Source organism: Coloeus monedula (assembly GCF_965178545.1).
Source record: "Coloeus monedula genome assembly, chromosome: 28".
Lineage (NCBI taxonomy): Eukaryota > Metazoa > Chordata > Aves > Passeriformes > Corvidae > Coloeus > Coloeus monedula.
Window position 1 is genome coordinate 2452982 of NC_138808.1, and position 14751 is coordinate 2467732.

The 14751-nt window shown below is 42.8% G+C and overlaps 1 protein-coding gene across 1 annotated transcript in view; it reads right to left on the reverse strand.

Moving 5' to 3' along the window:
* Window positions 1-949: 949 nt before the first annotated feature.
* The window catches only part of EBF2 (EBF transcription factor 2), a 119377-nt gene continuing 105575 nt past the window's right edge, over window positions 950-14751 (reverse strand). The window contains exons 11-16 of the mRNA XM_082298325.1: window positions 12240-12328; window positions 10722-10787; window positions 10452-10629; window positions 8449-8634; window positions 6963-7130; window positions 950-1074 (exon numbers count right to left, since the gene is read on the reverse strand). Of these exons, the coding sequence (XP_082154451.1) occupies window positions 1043-1074; window positions 6963-7130; window positions 8449-8634; window positions 10452-10629; window positions 10722-10787; window positions 12240-12328 (719 nt within the window). The 3' untranslated portion in view covers window positions 950-1042. The remainder of the gene's footprint in view (window positions 1075-6962; window positions 7131-8448; window positions 8635-10451; window positions 10630-10721; window positions 10788-12239; window positions 12329-14751) is intronic.

The window sequence follows — 14751 nt, forward strand, 5'->3', positions numbered from 1 at the left end:
AAAAATCCGATTCACTCAAATCCCTAAGTGCCACTCACTCGTCAGCTGGGTCTTTGAGACTTAGCAGTTAATCTTAGTACCTGAATAGTTTAATTGAAGCAAAAAATGGAAAGGGGGGAAAGATGAGGAGGGTGAAAAATTCCTACATGACCTGTTTAGCACAATGTAGGTAAAAGTTTCTGAGGGTTTTGTTAATCAGAAAGAATCCTATACATCCTTGCACATGAATTCAGTAAGAGGGGGAAAACAGTGAGGAGCAATTGCAGCAGTAATAATATATCTCAAACTTATCACTACATTTTTGCATCATCTTTCTTCATTGTACAACTGGAGGAAAAAATCCAAAAAAGGGTTTAATTTCTACCTCTACATACAATAAGTTACAAGTTTATTTATTTAAATAATTGTAAAACATCTTACATTTTTTTAAAGAGGTTAAACTATAAGCAAATACACACATACACCAAAGTTCCATCATTCATGTCTGTTTGTCCTAGAAATTCTTTCATGCTGGTACCCTGTTTTGTTGAATTGTTTTTTCTGCATAAACTAAATCGATATCTGAAAGGCTCCATAGAAAATAGAAACTTCAACTTTTTTACCCCTACAAAGTAAAACAAATTGTATCCAAAATATCAAGCTTGAATCATTTTGCCAATTTCTTTTTTTCCTTCGAATATGTTACAAATCTTAGGAAGGTTTTCGTGTCTTCCAGGAAAGACTTTGCATTTCTGATTCCATCCTGCCAACTCTTGTTCATCCTGGCTCTTGCTGATTCTTCATTCCCAATGTTTGAGGAGTTGATGTGGTTGTGTCAGAAATATGAAACAGGTAAAAGATGCAGACTTCTATCTTGTCCAATCCATAAAAAATGTTCCTTTTTTTTTTTTCCCTGGGCCTGGCTTTCCCCCAAAAAAGAGCTTGTAGTGCTATTTTTTTCCTTTTAGTGGTCCATCACAATAAGTAGTTTTGTGCTGTAAAAGAAAAATGAAAAAAAAAGAGGAAAAAAGGGAAGAGGGAGAGTAGCAAAGCTGCCCCTTCCTTACATCGGGGGAACGACAAGACCAGTCATGGCTGAAAAAGAAAAGCGAAAAAGATGAAATTGTGGCAAAATGTTATGGAACAAAATATATTCGAGCCCTTCATCCTCCTGTGAGCTGTCAGGAATCACAGAAGGGCCTGATCTGAGGTTCAATTAGAGTTTTAGTGTCTTTAAATGTTTGGGTGCTGTAATGAGAACTGTGAGAACTGACCGTGACACAGGCAATGGGCAAAGGGCTATTCCAGGGGAAAAGGGAAGAAATTTCTTCCTGTGAGGGTGGGAAGGGCTGGGATGGAATTCCCAGAGCAGCTGCGGCTGCCCCTGGATCCCTGGCAGTGCCCAAGGCCAGGCTGGATGGAGCTTGGAGCAGCCTGGGACAGTGGGAGGTGTCCCTGCCATGGCAGGGGTGGCACTGGAGGGGATTTAAGGTCCCTTCCCAAACCACTCCATGATTTTCTGATTCTGTGAAAAGCCAAGGCCCACCAGGGTAATTAAAAGGATGAAAGAGAGAGAGGATTAATTCAATGCACATGCATTTGCAGAAAAACCTTCCCATTTTTGGGTGCTTATCTCTGGAGAGAAGCCCTTGGAGACGGACATTGCTCAGAGCTGTCCCCAAAATTCTGACTTCTCAAGCTGAACACTCAAAACCATCCTCAAAAACCAAAACCGAGCAGCGTCTCTGCTCCTACCCACCCTGCTCATCTGCTTGGAAGGGCTGGGAGCAAGGAAAGGTGTGGAAGCCAAGGGAATTCCCCCCTGTGCTGCTGGCAGGACCCAGCCAGGGAATTCCAAGCCCTGAAGCACGGGCCAAGGCCCAGGGCTGGGTTTTGCCAGTCTGATTCCAGTGGAAACAATGGAGCAGCCTCACTTCCTCGCTGGGTTTGCCCCACATGTCTGAGCCACTGCAGCCTTACCTGGCACACTCCCAGAACTCTGCGCTTATGTAAATTATTTATTAGTCACTCTCCTGCCTTTAATTGCAGCTCCACTCCTCGTAACCAACAGCAGCAGCATTTGGAGCTGCCTGGAACCGGTGCTGCTCCCCAAGGTTTTGAGGGGTAAGTTGAGTTTAGATGTATTTATACAACAAATGAGTGAGTCACGTTTTCAAAGGGGCCTCGGTGCAGTGCGAGGTCCTAATCCTGCAAAGATTTACGTTCACTGGAATTTGTGGGATTATTGGTGTGCTTAAAGCCCCGTCCCCCTGAGAATTCTTTTCACCTTTTTGTTGAGAGGGTTTACAAAAGTGCTTTGGGCAAGTTCATGAGCTAACACGAGCCTGTCACTGGAGCTGTGTTTTTAAACAATTGTGGATACGGTCTGTGATTTAGTACAATAGGAAAATAAATATTTTCATATTTTCTTACTGACTGGGGCTGAAGTCCTGGCCAATTTTAGCAGATAGCTGAAAGAGAAAGTGAAACCCAACAGCCTGAAGTCAAACAGATACTTTTTGTAATTGCTTTGGAATTTGCTGTTGTTACTCATATTTTCAACCCTAAATAAAGCAGGTAAACACTTTCATGCCTGTTTCTGGGATATGTGTGAGTGCATTAGAAGAGAGGATTTCTGATGACACCAAGGATGCTGCTCCATTCCTTCTCCTCACCCCCAAACCCCAAAATAACCCAAATGGAGAGCTGGGCATTGACCCCATGCCTGCCTTTCTGTCCTTAGAAAGGAAAACCTGATTTAGTCTTGGATTTCTGCCCTGCTCCGGGCTCTGCTGGGCTGGAGGAAGAGGTAAGCACGTGCCCTCCGTGCTGGCTCCATCCCACAGGTATCCCAGGGGAGCAGATCCTCCTGCTCTGCTCCAGGCAAAATCATCCAGGCTGGCTGCAGGAGTTTAAACTGTTTGTCTGAGGTGTCCTGGCTGGGTCTTGTGCCTGAAGCCAGTAAAGGAGCACCTGCACAGACGGTGCCTGGCTTGTCCCCATCTGGGGTGACCTTTTCTGGCTGTTGGATGTCTGGGCACAGGGGCTGCACCCCTGGAACAGCTTAGCCTGGCTTAGTTTCAGCCATTCAGGGGCTGGTGCCAGTGTAGTTTGAGCTCTGTTCCCCAAGAGTCAGTCCATAATGGCATAAATGCTTTTTTGTGACACTTTTTTTACAGTATTTTCACTTTTTTTAAGTAGGGAAAACTTCCAGCAAAGCAAAGTGAAGTTTAAACCTGAGTTTCTGCCATGTCTCTTCAAAAATATTTTGAGAATACTTGTAGATGCATCATTTTGGGAAGTTTCTTAGCTTTAAATGAAAGTACATTTTTTACTGTAGGGTTAGAAATATTAATAATAAAATAATATCTGTATTGGAATGGAACAGGTTTCCCAGAGAAGCTGTGGCTGCTCCATCCCTGGAAGTGTCCAAGGCCAGGTTGGACGGGCCTTGGAGCACCCTGGGATGGTGGGAGGTGTCCCTGCCCCTGGCAGGGGATGGCACTGGATGGGCTTTAGTGTCCCTCCCAACCCCAGGAATCCCGGGATTCTGTGATTCCATGATATGATTAACAAGTTCTAGAACACAGAAAATCCAAGCAAAGCCCAATTTGTGTCACTGGCATTTCATTCTCAGCCTCTCCTCCTGCAACAAAGAACGAGTCAGTCGAGGAATATTGGCTGGAATTCTCACCTGGTTTTCCCCAGCTCATCTCAAGGCTTCTCTCTCTTTTCACACACCCTGCTCTGCCCATTTCCACCCCACCTCCACTCCCCGTTGGGGCTGCACTGTCAAAAGCCTATTCCCAGCCCGGATCGCTTTTTATTGAATGTTTGGGAGGTTTGGATTAAGGTCTTACACTGCTAGCAAAGCTGTAATTATTTTTGCCTGTATTACTATATATTGAATCGATGTAACTTTTCAATAAAGGTGGTTCAATGCAGGACACTCCCTGATGAGTTGGGAATATAGCAACCACCAGTCATTATCCCAGAGGGTCTTTTTTTTTCCTCTTGGAGGGAAATGGAAAAAGAATTAGAGATGAGCCTTATTGTATTAACCTTGACAGCTTGCAATTATCAACTGAAACACTTGATTAAAATTGTCACAAGGTTGGAGAATTTTTTTATAAATAAATAATCAAAGATGGGTAGTACCCAGATGATCTGGTGATAGGCACCTTTAATGGGTGTAATTAATAATCATCATAAGCCTGGAGAGTACAAGTGGCCTTTGGAAAACTGTCTTGGAGTGGAAAAGGACTCGCTGCAATTCCAGCATGAGAACTGGGAAGGGGATTCACGCTGAATTCCGGGATCATGGAATGGTTTGGGGTAGAAGGGACATTAAAGCTCATCCCATCCCACCCCCTGCCAAGGCAGGGACACCTCCCACCATCCCAGGGTGCTCCAAGCCCTGTCCAGCCTGGCCTTGGACACTTCCAGGGATGGAGCAGCCACAGCTTCTCTGGGAATTCCATCCCAGCCCCTCCCCACTCTCACAGGGAGCAAATCCTCCTAAAATACATTTTTGGAAAAAAAACCCCTCTCTGTAAACTGCTGGAATATTGGGGATGCAAATCTGAGGATGAAGATTGCACAGCTGCTCCTGTTTAGGCTGGTTTAAGCCAGGCTTAAACACTGCTGTGGTTGACATATATCGAAGCTATAATCTAGATTTTCATTGCTGCCTGCAAGGAGAGTGGCATGCTCTGAGGGGCTGGTAAATAATGATGATGATGATGATGATGATGATAATAATAATACTACTACTAATAATGATGATAAAGATTATCATCCTTTAAATGTAAATATATAGGTCTATAATATATATAATTATTATCATATATTGAGGAGATGTTTTGCACATATTATGGGTGGGGAAATTCAGAGTTAATGGCCTTTGGGAAGGGGCCTGCACATATTCACTGCTTGCCTTGTGCTTCTGCTATTCTCTCTCCAGCAGCATTTACCGATGCCTAAATTTGATAAATAAGTAAATAAATCCTAAATTCCACGCCCAGCACACCTATCCCTGGTTTCCAGCCCCAGGGGATGGCCTGGCAGAGGGGATTATCCATCTCCCACTGCCTCAGTCCAGGCAAGAAGCCTCTTTGGGAGCCTCCCGTTGACTTTTTGGCCACATCTGTCTGTCAGCACTGTGGGAACGTTAATTTGGATATCAGGCTGTGTGTACCTGGATCCTTTCCAGAGCATGTGCTCCCCAGCTTGCATCAATTTAAATATTTCAGCTGGAATTTGCATCCATGGCTGGAAGAGTTCAATAGTTACCAAGACCTGGCCTAACAAACCTTGTTTCTTCTTGTTGTGTCACTGACCAGTCCTGTTTTGCTGGGTACTTAAATTTAACAGCTGTGGAACATTAATATACTTATGTCTGTGTTGATGTACAGGGAGAAATCCCACAAAGAAAGGGACGTGATTAATAAACTCTATATCCATTTATCTCTGCTTTTGCTAATTCTGCAATTATTCACAACCTTAACTCCTAGATTAATCCTGACCAGCTCAGGAGTGGGCTTTGATCAGTGAAAATGGCTGGATGTCAGGTTTTAGCTTTGAGATTTTGTAATATTTAATACTAAAGCTCCATTTTTAGAATCTCTCATTGATTACTGATCTATAGACTGGATAAAATATGATGTGAACACCAAATGGCAAAAGTGGCACCACCTGGTTTCTAGTACTTTATTTCTTCATGGGTTGAAAGGGAGATAAACCCTTTCTAAGCAGAGCCTTGAGTGTTACCTTAAGGAAAATGATTTATTTAAACACTCCAGTAGATTTTTGATTTGTCCTTTTTCTGTCTCCCAGGAACAGCCTGAGTGGTTTTCTCTCTGATTTGTGTTTAGCATCACCACAGGTAACTCCTTAATATTTAGGCTTAATATTTAGGCCTTCTCTACACAACAGTTAGACAAGTTTAACTTTAAAACAGACTTAAATCTGTGCATTCACATGGTGAGATCAACGGATCTACCCATTCATGGGGAGAAAATGATCTTAGAAAAGTGTGGATTTTCATGTAATTGGGGCAGGGGAAGAAGCTGTTTCAGAATTCTCTGAGTTAGCTTTTAAAAACGTAACTGGTTTTGCTCAGCACACTTAGAATTTCCTTATTACATAAAATAATCACACTTTCTGCAAGTCCCTGTGGCCCAGCTAAGGGTTTATATCACACCCAGCCCAACAGGTGCTGTTTGTGGGGCTCATTTGGAATTACCACTGGCTCTTGGCACGGCTCAGTTCCCAGAGTTGTGTTTCCTAGGCTATCTCTAGTGAAGGCTGAAGGAGCCAGATGACTTCCCAGGCCCTATAAAGGCATTTTTTATGGAGACTTGGAGCATATTTATGTGCTGCACACACCCCCCCAGCCTGTTAAAAGCAAGAATTTGGTACAGGTTTCCATTCTTATCTCACTGCTCACATTTGTTTCACAGATCACCTTTAAAAGGGCTGTAAATGGGCTGTGGGGCTCAATTCCCGGGCTGAGCCTAAACCTTGCAGCAGGTTTGTGTTCTGGACAGAGCTGAGGATTAACTCTGCTCTGTTTAACAAGTCCCCCAAGCCTGAGGAGAAGTCATTCCCCACAAAAGAGCTGGTATTCCACTATATTCCAAGGAAATATGTCCCTGCCTGTGGTGGGGGTTGGAACAGGATCTTTAACGTCCTTTCCCAACCCAAACCACTGTGGGGTTGAAAAGCAGTGTTGGGTCAGACCCTTCCTGGTGGAAATCAGTGCCTGGCCCCTTCTTTAAAGCCAAAGGCTTGGATTAGTCCTTTAATCCAGCTGGACTGGGGCAGGTTCTCACTCCTGAGCCCTGTAGTATCCGTGTGGTGGCACTCGGGTGGTGGCTGGTGGCACTCGGGTGGTGGCTGGTGGCACTCGGGTGGTGGTTGGTGGCACTCAGGTTTACCCAAATGAAAGTTTTCATGTGAGTTAATAGCAACACGTTGCTCACCTCTGAACCCATTCCCGTTGCCACTGGAGCAGGCTGGAGAGGGGGACCCTTGGGGTCTGATGACAGGAGCAAAGGCACTCTTCTGTTTGACGGCGGGGAACACGGAGGAGGAGAACGGGAGGATGGAAGAAGTGCTGGAGGAGCCGACTGTTGGACTTGAAGACATCACTGCCAAAAGGAAAAAAAGGGATTTCTCATCAGAAATTGGGGAAAACTGCTTCAAGAATCCACTGCCTGATTCCTTGTTTTGCCTCTCAAAGGAGGTCTCATTCTCTCAGTGAGTATACTTAGAGTAAGTCTGAAGTAGAGAGGGAGTTAAACTGAATAGTTCAGAAGAAACAGTGCTTAATTCTTTCCAAATTAAGGGTGAGGATGCCAGAAAATTGAAAGTCATCAAGGGTAAAACAGAGTCAATAGGAACAGTAATGGCCTGTCCACTCGGTGTCCTTGGAATTTGGGAAGGTTGGCAAATCCTGTGTCTTCCACAGTTTTTTAAAAATTCAATTTCCTTGGTTTCAAGCTGCTGCTTAGATTTTACTCTAAATTGGCTACTTTTAAAAGAAGTGTCTTGCAAGAAATAAGCCCCTTTCTATGTCCAATAACTTGTTAAGGAACTGTTTGCTGAGCTTCCAGAACAATATCAGCTGTTCCTCAGCAAAAGGAGGAACAAACAACAATATTTCATGTGAATTCCCAGGTCTCTTGGAAGTATTAGTTTGAAATCACAGTAACAAGATGCTGGACACCCGGTCCTTTCCTTATGGAAAGCTCCAGGAGAGGGGATGATGATGATAATAATAATAATTAAAAATAAAATAAAATAAAATAAAATAAAATAAAATAAAATAAAATAAAATAAAATAAAATGAAAATAAAAATAATCTGTTTAACTTTTCATCCTTTTTTAATATGTACACATATAACATATATTTAATGATTCACTTACACCATAGCTGGTGGTATCTACGTATTTTTTTTGTTTTTCACACATTCCCTAGCCAGAGGGAAATGAAGGTGTGGAAGGAAGAGTGGCTGCTCATGGTGAAACAAGCAGAAATTGAGAGCTTAATTCCATTGTATGCTATATTTCTGGTTATGAAGTTAATATGGTTCCACAGGAAATTAATCCCCAATTCAGCTCTCAGTTATTGATAATGCCTTCAAACTCATAAAAAACTATTTCAGAGAGGCTTTTCCCCAGGATTTGCAAAAGTCTCTGTGCTAAAAGCAGTGGCCACTTGCTTCCTAGAGCTGCAAATTGCACCTCATTTCCCACTGTGGCTTTGCCACTCAGGAATCTGCATAAGGATAAGAAAATGGAGGAAAATAAAGAACAACACCCCCAAAATGGGACCACTTTCTAGTTTGCACCGCAACACACCCGAACACAAAGAGAACCTTTGACAAAACCTGCACTAAAGCCATTTTTGCTGGGTTTTTGAGGCAGGAGGAGGCGGAATGGGTGGAAATGAGGGTGAGGCCGTACATCCATAGGGGGATCCCGTGGGGGAGCCGTTGATGAAGCCAGGGGAGCCTGGCACGCCCAGGTTGGACATGGGGACGTTGCTGTAGCCGTTCATGCTGTTGCTGGAGGTGCTGTAGTTGGACTGCTGGGGGGTGGAACTGGACGAGTACCCTCGGGGGGAGATGCTGCTGGTGTTACGGATGTACCCTGGAAATAAAGCACATTTCACAACACCTCTGTGGCTTAAATCTTCCTCCTGTGCATTGCCTGCTTAAGTAAATGTCATTTAAATCCAGATTGTTTAAGATGTTTAGGTAATAGCAATAAAGTCAGTGGTTTTTCCTGCAATTTAAGTTCTAAACCAACTTTTTGAAGTGATCCGATGTATATTTTTCCAATAAAATTTGATTTATTGAAATTTTTAATTCACTCCAAGACCTGGACTACATTGTGTGTTTACCCGGGGTAGAATTTATAATATATGGGATTTTCTACCGTTGAATGGGGGAGGTTTTAGTCTTCAAATTATTGTTGAATTGTTTAATTACAGATAAATTACAGATAAAGCAAGTACATTACTAAGGGGAAATTATAACCCATATAAAGTTTGTAGTTTAACTTTTAATTTACTCTACTTGGGAGAAAGAATAAACTGGATAAGTAAAACCGATTTTTGTTGTATTATCCTAACAAATATTTGAGAGCCAAAATGTAGCCTTTTTTTACTCCAAAAAGAGACCTGAACACTGTAGCTACCAGCATAAAAGGACAAAATAATTATTCCAGCTGCAAAAGGGTTTTTCCATGGAAAAGCTTTCATTGGAGAGATTGATACGAAAATTACATTAAGAGTAGTCGCTGTTTAGATATAATATTTAAGCATATCCAGTCAAGTAAGTTCTGCTCATTTATATTATAAGGTTCTAATTCAGGGCTTTTAAGACCTCAAAAAAAAAAGAGCCAAATTATCTTCATGATGAGTTTTAACTTGGCAGATAGAAAATTAACTTTATAGGACCTGGGTTTGCTACCTTAGAGTGTCAAACACAGCCGATTATTGCAATCAGCCACAGTCAGTGTGGGCTGAAAATCCAAAGATTCAGGAGACAGAAAAGTTGATAATTCTTCCAATGTTAATACATTGTGTTATGGGTTGCTTTCCTCACAATCAATAGTGTATCTGGAGTAAACGTAATACATACAATACATGAGTATTGGTAAGATTAACACTGAAGCAGCAGCCTTAAAAACACAGGCTTGAAAACCTCTGTGTGAGGTTTTTCCCAGCTGCTGCCATTGCTGTTTATGAAAACAGAGATATAATCCAAGAAATTGATATTTTGAGGGGGACAGGGAGAGAATTCAGGGGCAAGTTGGTATCAGAAAGCAATCTAAAATTATTTCAGATAAGACATGGGGGCAGCACCACCCTTTGGGATGCCCAGAGTTAAAGCCATCACTGGGCACATGGACAGACTGGAGAACTGATCCAGGGAAAAATGATTGGTGTTGAAGAATGGTTAGAGGATCAGGGGCATGGATCATTGATAGAATTATGGGATCAATAAAAGAGCTGTAGCCTGTAAGCAAAAGGCCTGTGTGTGAGAAAATCTCTCCATGAGAAAATTCTTGTGTGAAGAAAAAACAGGGCTGGGAACAAAGAGGGAGTTTGAAGATTTGAAGCTGTTCAGATAAGACCAGGAGAGAAGGGAGGTGAACTCTGAATTCTTTTAATCATAATATAACTGTAGAAGCTTGCCAATGTAAGTCCAATTAGGTAGAAGTAGAAATGCACTTTGATAAGTTTTAAGCGACTTAAGAGTTAACGAGCTGGTATGCTATATAAGTGCCTTTGGATTGCTAATAAAGGGAGTTTTGCTCTTATCAACCACATTGGTTTTGGACTGCAATTTTCTCCCCCCGCCGGAGACACCGGGCCCTTGTTCTCCTTTTTTACAATTCCAACAGATTGGGAATGTGACTGGATTGGGTTTGCAGAGCTCCGGGAACGCTTCGGGGCTCACCCTGGTTGTTGCCCTGCGCCGACTCGGAGATGCTGACGCCCAGCTGGCTGCCGTAGGAGTTGATGCCCATCATGGAGCTGTGGGCAGGGGAGCTGGACAGCGCCGGGATCTGCGCGGGGTTCCGGGGGACGCTGTACAGCGCCTCGGCGATGTCGGCCGCACGCTTCAGGATCAGGTCCTGCGGAACGGGACAGGGCACGGCTCAGCGCCGGGAACGGGGGAACCTTCCCAGGGGCTGGGGCTGGACTGTCCCACCCCCGGCAGCCTGACCTGGTTGTTGTGGGGGGTCCCATACAGGGCCTCGACCAGGTCAGCAGCTCTCTTCAGCAGCATTTCCTGCGGGGGGGAGAGGGAAAGGGGTGTTTTAATGGCAAAAAATAGCTCTGCTAAATAAAACAAAGTAAAATAAATATCCAGTAAACAAAGAAAATAAATAAATAAGAAACAATAATTAAATGAAATATATAATAAATAAAATAAGACTGAAATATATAAATAAACAAAAATAAATATATACTAAATAAAAATAAACATAAAAATTACAATGAATTAAGTAAATATGTAATAAATAAAATACAAATAAATAAAGAAGTACAATAAATACAATAAAATAATAAAGTAGAACAGGAGAAAAAATAAATAAAATTAAATCATTAATATAATAAGGTAGAATAGACTAGACTAGTCTAAAATAAATAAATATAACAAAAAGAGGAGAGGAGAGGAGAGGAGAGGAGAGGAGAGGAGAGGAGAGGAGAGGAGAGGAGAGGAGAGGAGAGGAGAGGAGAGGAGAGGAGAGGAGAGGAGAGGAGAGGAGAGGAGAGGAGAGGAGAGGAGAGGAGAGGAGAGGAGAGGAGAGGAGAGGAGAGGAGAGGAGAGGAGAGGAGAGGAGAGGAGAGGAGAGGAGAGGAGAGGAGAGGAGAGGAGAGGAGAGGAGAGGAGAGGAGAGGAGAGGAGAGGAGAGGAGAGGAGAGGGAATGGAATGGAATGGAATGGAATGGAATGGAATGGAATGGAATGGAATAGAATAGAATAGAATAGAATAGAATAGAATAGAATAGAATAGAATAGAATAGAATAGAATAGAATAGAATAGATAGAATAGAATAGAGTAATTAAATAAATAAAATAAAACCATGAGCTAGTGTTCTGTCAGGTGACTCCACTGTTTGTGTGTGGTCACTCTGAAGCACTCTGAAGCCTGACTACCTTCAGCAGGTGTTATTTGCCAGGTACCTGAGGAATTGAAGCCCTCACGGTGGGTCAGAGCAGCCCCCCCAAACCACGAGTCCCTCTGGAGCCCCCGGGTGTTGATCCCTGGCCCGGCCGTGCCGCGTCCGGGGCTCCTCCGTGACCCGGAGCTCTCCAGAGTCCTGAACCTGCTCCACCTCAGCAGCACCAAAAACGGAGACAAATCCCAGATGTCCCCGTTCCCCAGGAGGTTTCAGTGTCTGCTTTTGCATGGACTCACGCACGTGTGTAGGATTCAGTCTATTCCTTGGCATGGACACAGCATTTGGGCTCAGGGATTTGTCACCACGGATAAATGCAGAGGACAAGGACAATGAACTGGGAACATTCCCTGGACTCATTTTAACAGCAAAATTACACAGAGACTGTTTGAGCTCTAACCCATAAAAATCAATGTGGGTTCTACACAATCCCATTCTTGCTGGACTTGGTGAACTCAGATGTGATTGGCATTTAAGATATAATTGTGTCTCTTTTATGAGTTAGAAGTGAAAGAACACATTTGTGGGCTGAGTGAAATGCTTAAAATTCTTTTACCTTAGCTAATCTTTCGGGGTCCCCAGGATGTCTTGGGATGACCTTCTGCAGTCTTTGGAAGCCATAATCTATGGTAGGTTCATTTAAAGCTGGAAGGAAAGCATCAGACCCCACATTATATGAGTATATCTAAACGTGTATTTTTATATGGCTCTGTCTCAATAGGGGAACAAAGAAATCACGACTTCTGCACTTAAAACTGCTCCAGTTTCCCTGTCTGGCTTCTCATCCTCTATCAAAGGCCGAATGAATAATTTGGAAGATGCAGCAGCACTGTCACAAAATACTCCTTTAAGGGTGAATGTTTCACTCTGGACAAAACCATGACAGTAATAAAGCAAATTATGAGACAAATACACTCCAGAGCAGGTCTTCTCCTGCTGGTTACACAGCCAGAAATCAGAGAGCTGTGTTTGCTCCTCTAATAAACACATTCCACACACGCCCCCAACGTTTTGCAGTCCCAAAGTAGGGCACAGCTCTTCATTAGACACATTCCCTTCCCCAGTTGTGTGTTCTGCATACGCCGCCACTTCCCTGTAATGATCTTAATCTCTGGTGGATAAACCAGGATATTTTGACCCAGATCCTCAGTTAGCAATAGCTGGCAGAGCCCTACTGGCATCGCTGATGATTTCAGAAAACTTCAGACACTTTCAGAGTCTCTGCTAGGAAATCGCAGCAATAATGATCGAATTCCTGATTATTCAAACTCCAATTTAAATTGGTGCAGAACCCAAAAGTCAGCTTGCAGCCTTCTGTGTGCTCGGGCTCTGCCTGCCTCCAACACCTCAGCGGTGCCACTGTGCACCAACAGGGATGTTTTTCTTTGAGTTTCCTTATTCTTCAGAATGCACATTTTAACACAAACGACACATTCATGCTGAGGATCCTGCGAAGAATTTCATGACACATTTAATAAGTAACATATGTAAGTCCTTTAGCACTACCCTCGCTCAGTGCTGGCTTAGACCCTCTCGTACCGTTTGTGGTACGTTTTGGGGAAAAAAAAAATCTTTATTTTTTTAAAATAACTGGTGGCACTGGCACAGCTGAAAATCCCTCATTGCAAGAGATACTGATGGCTCTTATTGAACCATCCAAAATATCCTGGCACCTCACAGGAGAGCCATCTCCTGCACCAGGAGAATGAACCCATCAAGTGAGACAGACTTTTACACTGATCCAGGTTCCCTGTTTATCCCTGTCTGCCTTTGGTATAACAACATGAAGGTAAAAGGTCACATTCCCCTCTGAGATACATTTTATATTTACTTTTTATTAAATAATTATGGCATGGCATGAAGTTTAAATATTGCAGGAGATAATCGAGTGGGAATTGAGCAGAGAAAACCCAGACCTGAGAATTTAGTCTTGGCTATACTTAGAATGTCTTTGCTCTCCACTGGGAACCATTCTGGTTTGCTTAAGGAGTTTAATAATACACATTTCAACTGCCACAGAATCTACACCCTGTTTGGGAAGAGGGGTTTTCTGGGGAGTGGGTTATTTTGCCAATAATCTGGAGAATTAGAGGCCAATTCTCTCAAGAGCCTAAACATCATTATTATGTGTCATTTCTCTTCTTGATCGCAGATCTATTAATTTATGTATCTTAAGCTGAAGAAATGTGAAATATATAGGAATTCAGACATATATATATATATATACATATATATATATATAAAGTTACTAAAAATAGCCAATGGGAATATGCTAAATGCTAATTCAGGAAGAAGAAGCTGGATATTATTCAACAAACATTTTTCCAATGGATTGACACGGACATTTTCATCCTGATAGATCAACAGCAGCAAATCATTTCCCGACAACACTGAATTGTTCACAGGACTCAGCCATCCTGAATCAATGTGTACATTATGTCTTTCAGCACAAAGGTTTTCTGTGCAGCCTGCAACAAAATTGCCCACTATTGGTTTTACTCATTAATGGAACAAAAATATCTCTGTCGTGAAATCCTGCTAAAGACCAACATCGAGTATTTGGAGGAGTAAATGACACCTTCCCAACTGGAGGCCAAGAATGGAGAATCCACCAGCAAGTTCAAGCAGCTTCCCCACAATCCCACTTCCACTGAGGAAAGAGCTGCTGGGTCAGGAGTGATTTATGGGTGTGTTACACAGAAATATGGCAGAATTATATCCAAATGCTTTGGGGTTCATGGATTCATGGGGTCTGACACACAAGCAGGCTGGTCATTACTTCCTAGAAATCAGATACCTGAAATGAAAGCCCTCAGAAAATGGACTCAGATACAAAATCTCTTCGGCAACCCTCAAATCCAGAGTTTCAGGCTCAAGGGGTCTCTTGAACTTCCCAAAACATAGTTTAAAAAATTGGGCATGGCAGGATATAATGTATGAACAAAAAGAGGAGCCACCTAGGGAACAAGCTAAACTATCAGTGAGCCTGTAAACCTCTCTCTAGCATGACTGCTTTAACAGATTTGTTGTATGAAAGTAGGGAGAGATCCAAATGTGTCACCAGCTAC